Source organism: Elephas maximus, chromosome 16 (genome assembly GCF_024166365.1).
Source record: "Elephas maximus indicus isolate mEleMax1 chromosome 16, mEleMax1 primary haplotype, whole genome shotgun sequence".
Taxonomy (NCBI): domain Eukaryota; kingdom Metazoa; phylum Chordata; class Mammalia; order Proboscidea; family Elephantidae; genus Elephas; species Elephas maximus.
Genome location: NC_064834.1, coordinates 18,436,382 through 18,455,409, shown reverse-complemented (window position 1 = coordinate 18,455,409; position 19,028 = coordinate 18,436,382). Strand labels below are relative to the sequence as shown.

The following is a 19,028-nucleotide window of genomic DNA, read 5'->3' as shown; positions in this document are numbered from 1 at the left end:
GGAGTGAGGGATGATTCCTCAAAGCTAGGATCTATTTACTCTACACAGATGTATCTGTCTTGGTTTCATGTCTCCCCTCAGACGGGAAGCCCCTATAATTCCCAGTAAGCAGGATCTTAGTGCTGCCTGAACTGGAAGCTGCTAGAGTCAGTTTTTGGACAATGCTTATTCTCTGATAAAGGGTATGGGTGATGTGGTATCCTGGGAGCCTCAGGCACCCAGTACCTGCTCCCTCTCTGGGGGTCCCTACATGGCGAGCTGGCATTGCTATCTCAGGCTGCCCATCAAGCAGGCTCTGACATCTTGGCCTGGCTGGAGTGAGGTAATGCTCTTCCCCCGTGGACTTGCTGAGGACCCCTGGGATAAACGTTGACAACAATCTGGCTGAGACGTTGAGTCACTCTTCCTGACAACGGACTCCGCAGCCGGGCTTTTCCAGGGAATGCTTGTCTATGTCCTGTGTTCCCACAGGAGGAAGGGGGCAAAGGCCCAAGAGCTCAGACAGATGATTCTGCCCGTGACTAATTTGTGCTTAGACCTCAGAGCGGATGCCGCTTGCCCTCCGCCTCGCACGTGTCCTTCACATGAATCTCTGAATCTTGTTTTTCAGTTCATGTACATCCTTGGGATCTGTCTCATCATGGAGCTCATTGGTGGCGTGGTGGCCTTGATCTTCCGGAACCAGGTGGGCCTGGGGTTTCATTTATCAGCCATGTGCTTACTGGGCACACACTGTATGTGCCCTGGGTTGTAAACTGGGGGTGCCGCAGTGAGCAAGATAGGTAACCTCCCAGGGAACTTCCATTCTCTTGGGGGAGACAGGCACTGAACAAGCGAATCAGATGATAAGAACATGACACAGCTGTTATGAGAGTGCCTGGGGTGGAGATGGGTAGGGGCAACATTTAAGAGGGTGGTGACCTACCTGAGAAGGAGGTGGCCTCTTATTTGAGGCTTTAATAATGAAAAGGAGCCAGCCAGATGAGGCTCAGAAGAACACAGGTCCAGGCTGAGAGAACAACGGGAGCAAAGGCCCTGGGGCAGCAAGGAGCCCAGCAAGTTTGCAGAACAGTGTGGAGGCCACTTGCCTGAAGCAAGTGAGTGATAGGGAGAGATGGGGAGAGGGCCAGCAGACCACCTAGGTCCTCAAGGGCCATGGTTTCAGAGCTTGGATATTTTTCAGAAGACAGTAGGAAGCCTTTGGAGAGTTTTATGCAGAGGAGCGATGTGACCTGATTTTCGTGTTTTTAAGGATGCCTCTGGTTGCTGAGCGGACAGAAGGCAGGCCAGGGAAGGAGCGGAGAGACCAATAGGAGGCTGCAGTGGTCATCCAGGGAAGGGGTGATGACAGCTTGGCCAGGGTGCAGGCAGTGGGCCTGGGCAGTAAGGGTTGGATATCCTGGATGTTTTAGAGGCAGTGCTGACAGGACTCCCTGCCGGATACGGGGTGAGGAAGAGACAGGGTGAGAGGGTCATACCTGGCATCCTGGCCCTGGAAGGGTTTGCAGATCCAAGGTCCCTGATTGCTGGGAAGGAGTCCCTGGGTGGTACAAACATTTAACACACTCCACTGCTAACTGAAAGGTTTCAGGTTCGAATCTACCCAGAGGCACCTCAGAAGAAAAGCGTCACCATGAGTTGGAATCAACTTGCTAGCAACTAAGTTTTTTTTTTTTTAAGAATCCAGGGGCTTTTCTTGTTTTACAAGCCCCAGGAGAAGGGAGGGGAGATTCCCATTGTATTGATGGAGCCACGGAGGCAAAGAAAGGTTAAGACACCCTCCCAAGAGCACACACCAAGGCAGAAGCAGCACAGGGATGCTTCTCAGTCCAGTCTTGCTACCACCTCCTCCCTTTCCCTCTTTTCTACTTTTCATACCATCCACTCTGAGCTGGCAGATCCGGGATACTGGTTCATTTTTCAGCGGCCTTGAGCCTTTTTTTCTGTGTGGCCAGGCAGAGCTCCCAATAGTTACGGGTTCGTGCTTTCCTGGCTAGAGCCCATATCCAGTTCAAGGTCAGCAGCATCAATGGCTTTGATAAACAGCCTCCTAAGTGAACAAGGCTTCTAGCTTCCAACGTATTTTGACAAGGGCGCTCTTATTCGTCATTTTCCAGTGCTCTGTAGAGCAGCAAGGGCGGTGCACCACCTCTTTTTCAGTTGAGAGAGCTGAGACAAAGGCATTGGCCTTTGGAACCCACAGGGGCCCTTTGGTCCTCACATCTTAGGATGTCGTAGGCCTGGGGTCAGGGGTGAGAGTTCTCAGTTGTCCCCAAACCCTGGGGCTTCCTGGCCTGTGACGTGTCTTCCTTCCCCTTGGTCAGACCCCTCACTTGGGCCCTGCCACCCACTAAAGCCCCCGGGGTGAGTCTTGGGTGCAGCCTGACGTGAAGCCCTTCCTGCTAGGGCTGTGCACTGTTTGGAGGGTCAGGTTGGGCCGTGGTATCATATGCCCAGGATATATAACTTTAAACATTTAAAAACTGTATACAGAATTATAAATACAGTAAAATCTCCACAATGAAATAATAGGTCTGTAGAAAAGATTGGAAGGAAGTAGAAATATTAACTCTTATTTCCTCTGAAGGGTGGGACTAGAGTGATTTTCATTCCCTCCTTTATATTTTCCCCTAGCTCCCAAATGTTCTTTTTTCTCTTTCTTTTTTATACTCAAGGGAAAAATACCATGTAGAGAAAAATAAGGCCCCTTTCAATTCTAAGGTAAGGTGATTTTGTAAAACAAGAGACAGGCCAGTGGTGAGAACAAGGAAAAAGGAGCAGCCTGGCTGATGGTGGGGGTGGCAGGAAGGGCAATATAAGGAGGAGAAAACGGTATAAAGCAATCAGGGCCAGCTGCTGAAAGAGGTGAGTTCCCAACTGCATTTTTTCCTCACCAAGCGAAGATCACAGATTTCTCTGAGCCACAATAAAGCAAGTTCAGTCTCCAGCCCCACAGGCTACCTGTTAACTACAAGAATCCACTTGGGCGACAGGTGAAAATGAATTGTCAGGCTAACGACTCCTCCCCCTGGTTCTCAGGAAGATGTGCAGGTCACAGCACGGGCAATAGGGCAGCCGCACCATGACAGGATAACCAGACTCCCAACACACTGCTTTCAATCACCTCTTGACTCCAAAGAGGTTTCTCCTGACAAGCATGACCCAACGGTCAGGCAGAAGCTGCTTCTCTGGCCATCCACCCAGACAGCCAGGCACAGAGGCAGGTGGCCCCAAAGGGCCGTGAACACCTAGACCCCAGCCAGAGGTAGGAGGAGGACCTGAATGACCCCTGTCTGCGTCTCATTCCTTATGACACCTGCTTTGTCCCGGCTTGTTCCAGAATCCTCTAGTGAGGGTGTCGGGGTATTGGAGGTGGGTAGCTCTGGGCCATAGGTGGTACATCTGTACCCCCATCCCAGGGCCTCATTCCCTCAACCAGCAGGTGGGAGGGGGCAGTCGTCTCTCTCCCAGCCTTGATCAGAGGTGGTGTGGTCATACCCAACACCAGGCCAGGGGAAGGAGGGGAGCAACCAGCCTACTTACTTGATCATGGTGCTGGCTCTGGCTGGTTCTGGACCACTCTAAGGTCAGGGGCAGGGAGGAAGGAGGCCTGCACCTGGTCTGCACTGCTGAACACCTGAACATGGATCCTTCCCACCCAGAGCAAGGCTGCCAGTGGCTCCAGAAGTCAAGGAAGTTCAGCACTGATCTAGCCAGAGTCCTACTGATAGTGTGCCCCACCGAAGACAGCCTTTTGGGATCAGGGCTTGAGCCTAAAATACCTGGTGTTATAGACTGATTTTATTAAAGTAGATGTCGTAAATCCTAACCTCTCTCTGCCTGTGGTTATAATCCCATTTGGGACCGGGTTGTCTTTGTTATGTTAATGAGGCAGGATTAGTTGTGTGGTGTATCTTGAGTCAATCTCTTTTTCGATCCTATAGGACAGAGTAGAACTGCCCCATAGAGTTTCCAAGGAGCGCCTGGTAGATTTCAACTGCCAACCTTTTGGTTAGCAGCCGTAGCTCTTAACCACTATACCACCAGGGTTTCCTTTGAGATATAAAAGAGATTAAATAAGTGAGCAGAGAGAGATGAAGTAAAATAGATGTCAAGACATCAAGTAACCAGGAAGCAGAAGCTGAAGAGACAAGAACCTTCCTCCAGAGCCAACAGAGAGAGGACTTCCCCTAGAGACAGTGCTCTGAATTCAGACTTCTAGCCTCCTAAACTGTGAGAAAATAAATTTCTGTTTGCTAACGCCATTCATTTGTGGTATTTGTTGTAGCAGCACTAGATAACTGAGACACCTGGAAAACTGAGACATAACTCCACACCCCAGTGGGGATCAGACATGTGACTTCAGGCCGGGTCTGAGGAAGGGTCTGGAAATTAGAAGACCCTCAGCATTCCACCCTTTTTTTTTCTGACTTTCTGGGTTCTCTTCCACCCTTGGTTGCCAATGGAGCTCATCTCAGGGCCTGAGCAGAGGCTGGGGTCTGGGGCAAAGAGGATGTATCAGCCTCTGCAAGGGGCTGGGGGAGCCCAGATGATGGCTCAGCCCCAGACACAAGGGAGGAAGCCCAATTCCCCCTACCCCACAGCTGAGGTTATGAGAACCTGGTCAGCAGGTGGATCAGGCTGGGCTGCCAGCAGCCACCCTCCCCAGGCCAGTCTTCTGTATCAGAAGCTGATATGGGAGCGATAGATGTTGGGAGGGGCCCAAGACAGCTCCATCCCCTGAAGGAACTGGGAGGGGGGCCCTCTGGGCAAAGCCTGGAGGGAGGCTCCAGCTGCAACCCTTCCACCCCTGCCTCTTTTCCAACTCTTTGGGCCTCCCATCCTGTAGGGGGCTGCCTCCACATGTCACTCCCACCCCCCCTTAGTTCCTCATTCATTTCAGAACACTCCAAGCACCTCTTCAGGGCGCGATGTTGCCAAGCCTCTGGGTATATTTACACTAGATTTAAAAGAAAGCACTAGAGATGACAGCTCTTTGTAGCTTGAGTCTGGTGACTTCTTAAACAATGTGCCCTGAAATCCTGAGGGCTTTGCTGTTTATTTACTCTTTGCTTAATTTAGTCTGAGCTACGTGACCTCCAGGGTCGTGCCAGTGTTTCGCAAAAGGTGGTTTTCTAGACTTCGCTGGAGCTGCTCCTGCTGGCATGACCTGGTTTAGCGCCCAGTGGGGTGGCACCGGACGTATTTGGCCTCTGTGGAAGCTGCGAGGAAGCCAGAATCCTATCGTCTTCGCTGTCTGCTCCAAGGGCCCGACCTCTGAGCGGCTCCTCACAGTCCCTCAGACGTTACAGGTGCCCAACTACATAGGCATGGCGCTTTACAGTTAGCAAACCACACAACTGGTGTTTCTCCCTGCCCCCTACTGCTCTTCCATGAAGTTTCGAGACCCTCTCCACCCCCCACCACAGCACAGGAACCACCTAATGTAGAGGACAAGTCTTCTGGTACACACTCTCAGACACAGGCACAATCACACACCCTCAGACACAGTCATACACATACAGTCACACATACACAGTCACACACACACACACACACAGTCACACACATACACCCTCACACACACACACAGTCACACTCACACACATACAAGTCACACACACACTCACCCTCACAATACAGTCACACGCTCACACACATACACAGTCACAAACACACATACTCGCACACTTACACACAACACAGTCACACTCACACACACGGTGCCAAACGTAAGGGACACTTTCAAGAGCCAATACAACCCAAAGAAGTCCCTGATGGGACGGAAGGCAGCTGCTGCCCCATGGAGCCCAACACTGGCGGCCTGGGTTCCTCCTGCCAATTCTGAGAGGCCTCCCACAGGGCCTCACTTCCCTGAAGGGCCTGGCTCAGCTTACCAAATGAAAGGCCTGCTGTTCACAAAAGAGACCTCTCTGGGAGTCAGTGTGTCTTTGCAAAGTGCTCAGAGACGAGATGATTTGGGGAGAGAGGTTGAGGCTGCTCACCAGAGGGTAGGGGAGCCTCTCCCCACTGAACACCCACGCACCCCCTCTGCTGCTTCTCTTCATCCCACCCATCTCTGCTCTGGGGGATTCTAAACATCCCAGTGGCCCAGTGTGGGCAGCTGGGGGACAGCAGAAGGACTGGAAGGATCAGAGAGGCAGAGGAGGGGAGGGAAGAGGAGGGACCCGTGGACCAGGTCTGTGTCTGCAGTGCCTGGAGAGTGGAAGGAAGCGCCGGACACACATCCCACACGCATGACCTAGGCATGTCCCTAGCCTTGCTATCACTCCTCTGCACCTCAGCTCAGCCAAAGGTCCCCTGCAGCCTACCGTTCAGTGGCATGAGCTCATTCCCCCACCCTACCCTGGTGGCAGACTGGCCCCATCCTGGTGACCTGTTTCTTAGGCACCCCTAACCACACCCCAGCCAGCTGGCCTGTCACTTAGTTAAGCAGGCCTCCAGGGTTGGAAAAGCATCACGACCTGGGGGGCCTCTGGGAAGGGTGGGCCCGAGGCCAGGTGGTCCTGCCTTGGGCCAGGTGGTGAGGGCAGCTCTCACACCCGCACATCCCCCCTCCCCCAAATCACTAGGCAGCAGGCTGGTGAGCTCAGCGCCTTTATGGTGCCTGCATGCTCTCCCCCCTCTGGGCTGACGTCTGATCCCGGGTCTCGAGAGGGAGCTGTGCAGAGGGTTTTCCTTCTGGCTGCAGAGACCAAGTTCACTGCTTGGGGGCCTTCATGACCTTGGTTTGAGCCGCATGACTCTCAGGAAGGAGGTGGCCATCGTATCCCTTTGTTGCTTTCTTCCTGATACTGGAGAGAGTTTGGAGAGAGGACCCCAAGCTGAGCTTTGGGTGCATATCTTGGCTTTTTAAAAGGGTGTTGGGTGGGAGCTTTGCCACTTTGGTTCTAGCTTCTCTCTGCCACTGACCAGCTGTGTGACCTTGGGCAAATCACATGCCTTTCTGGGCTGTCAGGTGTTTGTATGAGTCCTGGGCCAGGTGCTGGCCTGTCCTGGATGCCTAGGGACTCTTGCCCTGGAGGCTGCCTCCTTTCAGATAGCTCTTCTGGACATGAATTGGGGCCTCAGTTTCCCTTGGGACCAGCCGTTTTCCACTGATGATGTGATGGATATGAAGTGGGGGCATAGGGTGTTGTTCTCCTGGAAAAAGAGATAAAGACCTATAATAATAATACCCGTACCTACTATGTGCCGGGCAGCCTAACCTACCACGTGCCGGCGTCCTGCTAAGTATTACCGTTCGTTGTTGTCGAATCAGCTATGACTCATGACAGCCTTGTGCTGCCCAGTCCTGAGCCATCCTCAAGCTCTTGGTATGTTTGACCCCATTGTGACAGCTGTTGTGTCAGTCCATCTCATCGAGGGGTTCCCTCGTTTTCTCTGACTCTCGACTTTACCGAACGTGATGTCCTTTCTAGCCATTGGTCTTTCCTGATGATGTGTCCGAAGTAAGCAAGTCAAAATCTCACCATCCTTGCTCCTGAGGAACGTTCTGATTGTATTTCTTTAGTAGTCTTAGTTTATTTAGTCTCACAACACCCTATGAGGTAGAGAGTATTTTCATCTACGTTTTGCAGGTAAGGAAACAGGGGCTCAGAAGTTAAATGAAGTGTCCGAGGGCTGGGCGGCTGTAGGGATTGTATTCTTGATGACAAGTCTTGACAGCTCTTCTCAGCTTAGTCTTTGAGCCTTGGAGCTAGAAGTTACACCTTAAAGACAGGCCTACTTGGAAATGGGTAGTGGTGGTGGTTGCCGAACATGGTGAATGTAATTGATGTCACTGGATTGTACACATAAGTGTTGAAATGGCAAATGTCTTATAATATATGTTTTTACCACAATACCAAAAAACCCACTCTCGTCAAGTCAATTCCGACTCATAGCGACCCTTTAGGACAGAGTGGAACTGCCCCATAGGGTTTCCCAGGCTGTAATCTTCACGGGCGCGACTGCCACATCTTTCTCCTGTGGAGCTGTTGGTGGGTTTGCGTCGCCAACCTTTCACTTAGCAGCTGAGCACTTAACCACTGTACCAACAGGGCTCTTCCTTTACAATAAAAAAAATAAGATAGGCTTCAGCTTGAATTTATAAGTGGGAAAACTGAGGCCCAGAGAAGGGAAGTGAGCTGTGGAGGGTCGTCCAGCAGCAGGAAGGCCCAGAACTCAGGGCCCTGCTGCCCCATGGACCCCGTGGATCAGTCTGGCTCTCCTGCCCCGGCTCCAGAGCCGAGAATGCCCCCTTTGTGCCAGCATGGTCTCTGTGATATGCAGGCCTCAGTGTCTGAAAGCTCCGATTGTCACAGAGTGGAGCTGCAAGTCCACACCCCCACCCCCACCCCCACCCCCACCCCTTCCCGCTGTGGGGCCTTTGTGCTCCTAGATCTCAGCACAACAGCCAGGCTGTTGATGCAGAAAGCTCAGTGTGACTGGGAGAGGGTGGCCTGCCAGTGCCCTTCCCAGTGGGGAATTATTGTAGCCGAGCTGCCGGAGTGGGCAGAAGCACTGCAGAAACGTAGGAAGAGGCCCAGCCAGGGAGTTAAAGGCCTGAGTTCCAGGCCGTGCTGGGCCCTAACTGGCCTGCTCTGTTACCTGGGCCAGATCAGGCCCCCTCTCTGAGCCTCTGCTTCCTCATCTATAAAATAAGAGCTTGAATGATGGAGAAGGGTAGAGTGGGAACCTGGAGGGACAAAGGGAAGATTCCAGCTCAGGCCTGAGTCTGGGTGGTAGAACAAGCTCTAGACCAGGAATCGGTCCCTACCCAGCATTGCCATTTCAAAGCTGTGTGCCCCTGGCAGGGTGCCTACCCCTTTGGGACCTGGGGAGGGGTCTGATCTGTAAGGAAATGGGGTTAACCACTTCTGTTGGGACATGGCCGAGGGATTCAGGCACCAGACGGGGATTGGTGTGGGTGTTCAGGGCTGGGAATGAAGGGGGCACACTGTGCAGGCAGGGATGGGGCTACCTGGCCCCTGTGGGCACTCTGTACTGATCAAACTTCTAGGAAAACACATTGGACTCTGGGTGTGTGTGGTTCTTTTCCTTTGTGATTTCTCCTTCTCAATAGACCATTGACTTTCTGAACGATAACATTCGAAGAGGAATTGAGAATTACTATGATGACCTGGACTTCAAAAACATCATGGACTTTGTTCAGAAGCAGGTGAGCTTCCTGTGCCATTTGCCCCCCATTCAGGACCCTACTCAAGAGGGTGAGGGCGAGGGGTCAGGTGGCTTACCCATTCCCAAAGCGGCCAGCTAGCCAAGTTGAGGGTTGAGGGCTGGCAGTGAGTGGATGGCCTACTGAGGGTGGAGAAACCAGGCCCCAACCTTCTTACCCACTCCTCCGCCCATGCACCTGGCCCAGGGTGTCCTCATCCTACCTGTCCCTCTTCAGTTACATGGACCCTCCTCTGTAAGAAAAAAGAAAAGAAAAGAAAAAGAGCAAGGTTAGGTGTAGCTACAAACCACTTAGGGGTCCAGGAGCTCCCCTTCCAAAGACACAGAGCAGGAGAGGGCTCTAGTCTCCAGTGGCAAAGGTCACTGAGGTGGGAGTGACTTCCAAGCCACCCAGTCCAGAGACCCCTCTGCCAAGTCCCTTCACTGACAGCAAGCTGACTCCCTGCTAATCAAGGACAGCCCAATGGGGAGAGAGGTCCTCACCAATCCCAGTTTCCCCATGAGGGGGAAGAGAGCAAACCTCCGCTATTTCCTCCGTGATACTTCTTTGAATGTGATGATGATCATGAGTTCCCTTGAGACATTGCCCCTTCCCCCATGTCTGCCCAAGTCTGTTGGTGCAATACTAATAGCAGTTATGATGGGCCAGCCACTGTTCCCCTTGGCTTCTATACATCGGTCTCACTTAGTCCTGAGCCGCGTCTGCATAAAGGGCATCATAGGGCTCCTTCCTTGTGGGGCTGTGTGAGGATTACCTTGACTTGGTTCAACAGAAGTGCTTGGGACCATGCCAGGCACGGAGTAACGACCTCAGGAGGCGTCAGCTGTGGTGATCACATTGTTATGTTCTGGGTGAGGGCAGCAGAGTTGGGGGGCCACAGGCCCACCCAGCCCCAGCAGCTGCTTCCTGGGACATGACCCTGGGGCTTCAGCTGGCTCAGCCCCTCCAACCTCTCACTAGCCCAAGTCACACGCAGTGACCACTCCCTTGGCTCAACCCTGAGTTTCCTGGCTCTTCGCTGTGGCCACAACAGGTGCAGCCTCTGGAGGGCTTCTATGCCAGGGATGAGCCTGCCAGCTCTGGCTGGGAGAGCTGAGCCCTGCTCTGGATGGTGCAAGATGTTTTCATTGGAACCAGCCATTCAGCTGTTCTGGGATTTCATTCTTCCTGGGGTGGCAGTGGAGGATGACTAATGCTCACTGGGCTCCTGCTTGGTGCCAGGCCCTGTGCCCAGTGCCTCGTCCATGCCCACCGCCCCCTGGCAGCCCCCGCATTCTGGATGCTCTGACCTGGCAAAGCATGGCCTAATGTGCTGCCTTGGAGCCCTGGTGGCGCAGTGGTTAAGAGCTTGACTGCTAACCAAAAGCTTGGCAGTTCGAATCCACCAACCACTCCTTGGAAACTCTATAGGGCTGTTCTACTCTGTCCTGTAGGGTCGCTATGAGTCAGAATTGACTCGACGGCTATGGGTTTAATGTGCTCCTTCACAGCTCATCTTATAGTCACCACCATGATATCCTACCCTGGGGCTGCTCAGCCTTGCTTGCATGCCTCCAAGTGACAGGGTGCTGACCACCCTGGGCAACCCCTGCCATTCTGGATGGCTCTGATCTGACAAAATGTGGCCTCAAGTGCTTCCTCTAGCCCCTCCCTGCCCATCCATCTCCTGGCAGGGCCCCCTCCTGCTGTCTGACTGGAGGCCTTGGCCATGATGACAGCCCCTCTTTCCCGCTTGCTTCCTTTCTCAGTTTAAGTGCTGTGGTGGGGAAGACTACCGAGATTGGAGCAAAAACCAGTACCATGACTGCAATGCCCCCGGGCCCCTGGCCTGTGGGGTACCCTATACCTGCTGCTTCAGAAACACGGTACCTGCCACTCCTGGGGGTGGGGGCGTGTTGGGGGCCACCCCAGCTGGTCAAGCACCTCTCTCGCTTTCTGCCCAAGTTGAGGACAGAGGTGCTGTGGGTGGGTGAGTGGGGGGTGAACAGGAGGTGGTGGTTGGAACCCAGGCTTTCCTGAGCCTCAGGGGTAGTGAAAGGGGAAAATCTGGGGGTGCCGTGCAGAGTCTTGTCTTGATGAGTAGTAGTAGTTAACATCTATTGAGCACTTATCATGTGCTCTTGGTAAGTGCTTTGGTTGTACTGACTCATTTAGTTCTCTCACAGTGAGGAGGTAGGCACTGTTATTTGACCCACTTTACAGATAAGGACAGTGAGGCCATGAAAGGCTAGGGGCCTTGCCTGAGGTTGACAGGCCTGGGATAAAACATAGGCAGCCGCACTCTGGACTACTGTACAGGCCAGGCTCAGAGCTTGAGAGGCCCCAGGCCAGGGAGCTGAGTGGGGTGGTTAGCTCTACAGTGCCACCTGGAGGGCCAGAGCAGGGCTTGCACTTTGGGAGTCTTTGGTGGCCTTTGGGCTTGAGGTCTTGGTACTTATCAGCAACAGGGGGCTTGGAAGGGGCTCTGGTGAGCCTGTCCTGTACAATCACAGATGAAAAGCCAGCGGCTTCCTAAGTCTAAAGGGTCCAGAAATTGTCTTGCATCTGCAGTAGAACGAGGCGGAGAGCTTGGCAATTACTCATGTCCTGAAGAGTCGTGGAAAATTTCTCTTCTGACGCGTCCATCGTTCTGTACCCACTGCCAATTCTGTAAACTGAGCAGCTGCTGGTGTGGGTGGTGCCCCGCCCACGCGTGCAGGAGCTAGTGCTGAGTGCACTGGCCCTAAAAAAGGCTGGGTGGAGGGGCTGTTTTGCAGATTTTAGCTGCCGTTTTAGGATGGATGGCTGAGCAGCAGGGAATGCTGGGGAGGAACCGAGCATTTTCAGAGGCCTCTGGAGGGTGATTCTGAACTTAGTCACCCAGGGCAGCGGCGCCTGAATGTCCAAGTTGAGATGTGGAAGTTGTATTCATTCATTCATTCAGTCATTTGATCATTCAGTCAGTCAACAAATGTTCATTGAGGACCTACTATGTGCCAGACACAGTTCTAGTTTCTGGGGATATAGGAAACACACAGAAATCTCTGCCCACATGGAGCTGTCATTTCCCACATGGGGACAACTGGCAAACAAAATAACATACAGTATGTCAGAAGGTGATAAATGCTAAGGAGAACAATAAAACAGGTAGGTACTTGGAGGACTGTAATGTTAGATACTGCGAAGGTAACTTCTGGGTGAAAAGCTGAAGGAAGTGAGGGTGTGAGCCAGGCAAGCATCTGGGGGAGTGGAATTCCTGGCAGTGAGAACAGCGTGTGCAAAGGCCCTGAGGTGGGAATAGCCCCGACCTGGATGAGAAACAGCATGGAGACTCATGTGGCTGGAGCAGAGTGACCGTGAAAGAGAGTTGTAGCAGATAGGACCAGAGAAGCTCTGGGTGCCCTGAAGGCCACAGTAAGGGCTTTGGTGTTACTTTGAGTGACAGGGAGCCATGCAGGACTTCAGTGGAGGAATGATGGATCTGACCCAGGCTTTACCAGGATCCCCCAGGCTGCTGTGCTGAGAATAGACCGTGGGGGCAGGGGTGGACACAGGAAGTTCAGTCAGGAGGCTAATGCCAGGTGTCACAGGTCCCTTCAGGAAGCAGACTCTGAGATGCTGGTTAGTATCAGGAGGTATAGTAGTGGGCGCTCTTGGCATTAACATCCGTGGAAGGCAGGAGACAGAAGCAGGGCTGGGCAGAGGGAGAAGTTCAGCAATGATGCAGCCTCAAGCTGGGCCTCACCAAATCTGTGAGGGTGGTCCGAGGTGGCTCTTCAGAGTGGTGCTGTGTTGGAGCGAGGGGGCCAGGCCTTTATACCTCATGTTGACCAGTCTTGTAGTGGCTGCCTGGGAAGGGGTTTCCCAGATCTGTTCAGCAGGAGCAATCACCACAGGGCACTGACAGCTAAGGCTCCCTGCTGGCAGCACCCCAGCAGCTGAAGGGGTCTTTGCATCTTTCACCACACTGGGCGGGAGAAAGTAGAGGCTGGGAGCTAGGTGGAGGTGGTGAAGGCTTTAAAATGTGGCCAGATTCTGGTTAAGTTTTGAAAGTAACCAGATTTGAAAGTAACCAACGGGATTTACTGTTGGTCAGAAGTGGGAGGCGGGTGAGAGAGAAATCAAGAAAGAGGCGAGGCTTCCCACCTGAGTGGGAAAGACTCAGGGAAGGGGTTGGGGGTCAGGAGCTCCCTCATTGTTGGCTGCCCTTCAGGAGTCTGTCCCAGGAGGTCTTTCTCCCACTGCACTGGGTGCTCAGACCCTGGAGAACCCAGTGTAGCCATCCTGTGTCTCAGGGTGAGAGGAGGCAACATAAATAACCCTTGTGAGCTTTGGTGTGTCGATTTTTTGACCGCTCGAGAGTTCCCTTTCCGACATCCTGTCTTGTGGTCCTGAGCCAGATGGAGAGGCCACTGGGCAGCTGACCTCAGCTCCTGTGAGCCTTCGGCAGAGCCTTCTGTAGAATGTGACTCTGTGGTCAAAGCCAGGCAGGCTTTGTCTTTGGAAGGACGATGGGTGCATGGTGCACCATGGTGAGAGGGGTTTCCTGGCAGGGGAAACAGTTCCTTGAGGGGGACAGAGGAGGGTTCTGGGCTCTCCGGTAAGGGAAGGCCTCTGCACCAGTTGTGGATTTGCAGGGAGACTGAGCGCTCCCTGAGAGCAGGGGCTGATTCAGCCTCCAGGGCTGGCACAGTGAAGTCACTATTTCTTGCCACCTTCTTACATACTATGTTGTTTCACTTATTTATTATGTTAATTGTTCATTTTCTGTTTCCCTTGCTAGAATGTAAGTTCCATGAAGACAGGGACTTTGTTTTATTCTCCTGTATTCCAAATGCCAAATATAGTACTCAATATTTATTGAATGAATGAATGAATAAATGAATGAGGTAGAAAGTGCCCACTGCTGTCATGCCCTCATGCACCCCTCAGGCCTGACTCCATGAGGGTCATGGTCACAGGCTGGGGAGTTTGGGAGGTCAGCGCCACCCTGACTACCAAGTGGCTGCTGGGAGTTGCTGGGTCTGAGGGCACTTGGGTGGCAGTCCAGACCGAGGGAGATTATTTGCCCACACAGTGAGCCCTGACATTTAGCATGATCTGATGATCTGATGCTAAATGTCAGGGCTCGCTGTGTGGGAAAACAATCTCCCTTGGTCCCACTTTTCTGGGAAACCCTGGTGGCATAATGGTTAGGTGCTATGGCTGCTAACCAAAAGGTCAGCAGTTCAAATCTACCAAGTGCTTCTTGGAAGCCTGATGGGGCAGTTCTACTCTGTCCTGTAGGGTTGCTATGAGTCAGAATTGACTCGATGGCAATGGGTTTGGTTTGGTTTTGATGATGTCTGAGGCCCAGCCCACTCTTGGAGGGAGAGTGGACGCCCTTCCTTGCCCTTCCTGGGGCTGGGATGGAGAACACGGTTGATGAGCTCGGCCTGGGGATGGTACACTATGCATGCATGTCACAGAACAACCCCATGCGGTGGGTTCACTGACCGGCACTCATTTGACAAATATTTATTGAGTTCCTCCCCTGTGCCCATCCCTTGGCAGCCCACCGGAGGTTGGTCACAGAGCTAGTAAGTGGCAGAACAGGATCTGGACCCAGGAAATTTGATGCCAGCGGCCACACTGGCCACTCTGCTGTTGCTCTCAAGGGCATCACTGGCACCCATGGCACCCTAACCCACAGCAGCTTTCCCTTAGATGTGTGTGTGAGCGGTGGGTTCTCATGTTTTAGATAGGGAAGGAGCCCCGCGGGGGACAGGGAGGGACAGGAAGGACCTGCCTGGGCAGGGATTTGACGGGGTTGGTTGGTGCTTTCCTGGGGCCTGACTGTGGCTTTTTCTGAGTATAGATTAACGAGCAGCTGGGAGTCCCAGAGAGCTCTCTTCCCAGGAAGGTACTCTCACTGCTCTCTGAGTGAGCGGCTGTCTGCGAAGCGTAGCCAGGGACTCTGTTCTCACCTTCAGGTGAACCACAGCTGGCTGGGTGCCCAGCTGTGGTCTGAGGTTTCCTTTCCAATGAACCACCCCAACCTCTGAGACGGTAGATGTCCTGTCAGAAAAGTAGCAGCTCAGGGTGGAGATGGCTGGGTCTGGCGCAGCACGCTTTTCTCTGGGCCCCTGGAGGCTGCTGGTGGAGCAGTGGCCCTCTCTCCCAAGCGCCAGGGACCCAGCCACCTCCTGCTTCCTCCCTGGGCATTTCTTGAAGGGGGAAAGTTAAGCTGCAGACTCTGGAACCAGACTGCCTGGGTCAGAATCTCAGCTTCACACTGGCTTTGTGACTTTGGACAGTGCCTCTCATTGTGCCTCAGTTCTTTCATCTGTAAAATGGGGAGAACGATATGTTAGCTATTTTACTATTTTTGTTTCAGACAGAAGTCGTCAATACCATGTGTGGCTACAAAACTATCAACGAGGAGGTAATGTCTCTGAATCCCTTTCCTCAGGAAGTGTTGCTCTTCCTGTCCGCCCCCCGCCCCATCGTGATCAGAAGGGCTCTAAGTGGTGGGGCTCCTGAGATTTCCCAACATTCCCAGTTGTAAACAGGAGCCAGGGACTGCTGGGGTTTTCTACCCCTACCCAGACCCAGAAGGGCTCAGAGAGCCAGGAGCCCCCCAGGCTGGGAAAGCCCATCTGCAATGGTCTGATGAGCACCTACCATAGGCTTATTTGTGCGAGGCTCACCGCAGCCCTTGCCGGTACCCCCGGAGCTCAGGAATGCCTGAGTGCCCCAGCCACGCTCAGCCCCAGCCACGCTCAGCGCCAGCCTGCTCTGCCCTTGAAGCCTCCAGTCTGCAGACAGTTCAGCTCAAAGTGGCTCCCTCAGCCTGGGACCCAGGAGCCCTTGGAGGACAGTGAGCCCTCTTCTAAGGCCCCCTAGGTCAGCCTCCTGGGTGACTCCCTTGGACAAGGAGAGATGCTGGGGGCGGTGCTGAGAAGGGAACTAAAAATAATAATGACTAGAGATGCCTCAGAGTCGTGGTTCTCAAAACGGGGTCCCCAGACCAGCAGCATCACCTGGGAACTTGTTAGAGATACTTTGCCCCAGACCTCCCAAGGTAGAACCTTTTGAGGTGGGGCCCAGCAGGTGATTCTGATGCAGGTTAAAGTCTAAGGACTGCAGACCAGCAGTGGTTTTCAACCTATCAGACTCAACAGCCATTTTTATAATAAATACAGTGAAACCTGTGAGAGTTGGAACTCAACGGGGCTGCCTTGTTTTTCCAGGTCTCGCAAGTTTTCTGCCTTTGATAGGGTGCAGTCTTACTACTTTTCTATCGCTCCTTTTAGTAGAAAATATTTGAGTTTTCCTTCTGTAATAGGTGTCTGCCTTACACGGGTTCTGGCTTTCGCAGGTTTTATTGTACTTGGTAATGCCCTGTTTGGAGTCACTGGGTGGTGTAAATGGTTAACATGCTCTGCTGCTAACAGAAAGGTTGGAGGTTTGCGTCCACTCAGAGGTGCCTTGGAGGAAAGGCCTGGGGATCTACTTCCAAAAAATCAGCTATTGAAACCCTGTAAAACAGTTCGATTCTGACACACTTGGTTGCTCTAAGTCAGAATCAACTCCATGGCAACTGTTTTTTTATTACCTACCTACATGCCTAATTTCCAAAGCAATCAACACAATGATAAAATAAGAAACAAAATAAAACAATTTATGATTATAGAATATTTTTCAATATATACGTGCTCAGGCACTAGACAGATACAGCAGGAGACACAGCGAAGTCATCGAATGTTTGCACCTATATGAATTCCTGAGTCCAGCGGTTGCAGGGGCAGCTGATGTGGAGGCTTGTGTTGGTAACTCGCATACATGGGCACCATTTTTGCTGATGAACAACTCTTCATAAAGTCCAAATGAAACAAAATACAATCATTCATTAATTTACATAGTACTTCTGGAAAATTCAGTGCATATTAAAACCATGAAGAAAATGGTTTTTCTGGGTACCTGGAGTTAGGTAGGCTTTGGGCTCAGATAATTATAAGCAGGTTTTCACTCAAGCGAATGTCTGGGGGCATCTGAGAGGCATGCAGGCAGGGCTGTGGCTGGTGGAGCAGGATTGCCCTGAGCTCTGCAGTCCCTTAGCTCCCAGACCCAGCTATTGTGACAACCAAAAGCGCCATCACAAATGTCCAGAATGCTCCCTCACGTTGCATATGAGGGAACTAGGCTCAGAGAGGCTCAGGGGCTTGCCTGACCTCCAGAGAGTGGCTGTCAGCACTAGGGCTGGGGCGGGGGTGCTCAGCTAGCCCCACCAGGCCCCCCACCCTGGCCCCTCTCTGTGCAGCGCCTCAGCGTGCAGAATGTCATCTACGTGCGGGGCTGCACCAACGCCGTGCTCATCTGGTTCATGGACAACTACGCCATCATGGCGGGCATCCTGCTGGGCATCTTGCTCCCTCAGGTGGGCTGGTGCCCTCTCCCTCCTACAGGGAGGGGAGCTAGAAGTGGGGGTGGGGGGCAGGCTGCGGATTCAGAGAAAGCGCGACCTGCTGATGGTGAGAGAAGTGCAGAGAAGGTACAGAGGGGCAGGGTGAGGAAGGTTCTCCTACCAGCTGCCTGGGTTCATCCTGGGAGGGCTGGAGGGTTTGAAGGAGAGGGTGAATGGCAATAGCATTGCTTAGTGAGTGATGCCTCACAGGCACTGTCTCCTCAGTTCTCTCTCTGAGGTAGGTGCTGTTATCATGCCCATTTTACAGAGGAGGAAACTGAGGCTTAGCAAGGTCCCCCCCCCACCCCCCGACAGTGAGTGGCAGAGGAATCCCTGAATGGAGGGGCCTACCAGGATGGACAGAGAAACTCTGTGGGATTTCCCGGGAGGGGTAGAAGAGGGTCCGGCCTGGGGCTACTTGGGCACGGGGGTGCTGGGGAGAAGTCTGCCCTGTGGGGTTCCCGGTCACCTAGTGCCATGAAGCTCCTGCCGGGCTGCAGATCCTTAGCAGGCCCTCACCAGCCCTGCCCCTTCTTCTCAGTTCCTGGGGGTGCTGCTGACGCTCCTGTACATCACCCGGGTGGAGGACGCCATCGAGGAATACTCCGTCACCGACGGGCTCCTGGGGCCCCGCGCCAATCCCCGCTCGGAGGCAGCGGGCACCGGGTGCTGCATGTGCTACCCCGTTTAGCACCCCAGCTGGACCTCCGGAGTCCCACGGGACCGTGCCTCGGCCGCCCCTCTCAGTCCCCAGTGACGGCTGATCAGGACCGTGGCTTTTCTCTCCATGTTGACCAAAGTCCGACTGTGTTTGCCGGGTGCCTGCGGGGCCCACCCACGGCCACAGCGTCGCCAGGGCCGGGGCCTGCGTCCCCTCCCCCGGAGCCTCAGCTGCCCCACCGGATTCCGCCCTGGGACACGGGGGTGGGGGGTGGGGGGTGGGGTGGGGTGGAGGGGGGGACAAAGAGGGGCTGGGGAAGGGGGAGCTCAGGGTTCTGCTCAGGGCTAATTTCCGGCAGTGCCTTGCCCGGGCGCGGGTATTTATGCCCCGTTGAGGGCAGTTGCCTAGTGATTTGTAAACAGGGTGAAAGAAGGGTGTATGTGTGACCCACTGCGGAAGGAGGGGGCTCAGCAGGGGACCCACCAGCCCCTCGGCCACGCCCAGGGGCGGATTATCCAATAGGCAAGGTAAGCACAGTGCTTGTCTTGCTTACTAGATCAACTGTGGTCAAGTTGTTCACTATAGATTAGTAAGTAAGCACAAGTAAGCCCGTGTTTACCGGGTCATCCGCCTCTGTCAGGGATTGTAAATTTGAAAAGAGACGATTCTGTAGGAAGGTGCTGTGGAGTTGGGAGACAGAGATGCCAGCCATACGTAGAACCAGAGCCATTGAAGTGGTG

The 19,028-nt window shown here is 53.4% G+C and overlaps 1 protein-coding gene across 2 annotated transcripts in view; it reads left to right on the top strand.

Annotated features, from left to right (window-relative positions):
- The window catches only part of TSPAN15 (tetraspanin 15), a 57,551-nt gene extending 38,998 nt beyond the window's left edge, over nt 1-18,553 (top strand). Inside the window, exons 3-8 of one of the 2 annotated variants that reach the window (XM_049855824.1) lie at nt 611-685; nt 9,089-9,184; nt 10,951-11,067; nt 15,558-15,605; nt 17,484-17,600; nt 18,169-18,553. In XM_049855824.1, coding sequence (XP_049711781.1) covers nt 611-685; nt 9,089-9,184; nt 10,951-11,067; nt 15,558-15,605; nt 17,484-17,600; nt 18,169-18,318 — 603 coding nt within the window. In that variant the 3' untranslated portion in view covers nt 18,319-18,553. The remainder of the gene's footprint in view (nt 1-610; nt 686-9,088; nt 9,185-10,950; nt 11,068-15,557; nt 15,606-17,483; nt 17,601-18,168) is intronic. The other variant, XM_049855825.1, reaches the window with a different exon arrangement.
- The last annotated feature ends 475 nt before the right edge of the window (nt 18,554-19,028 follow it).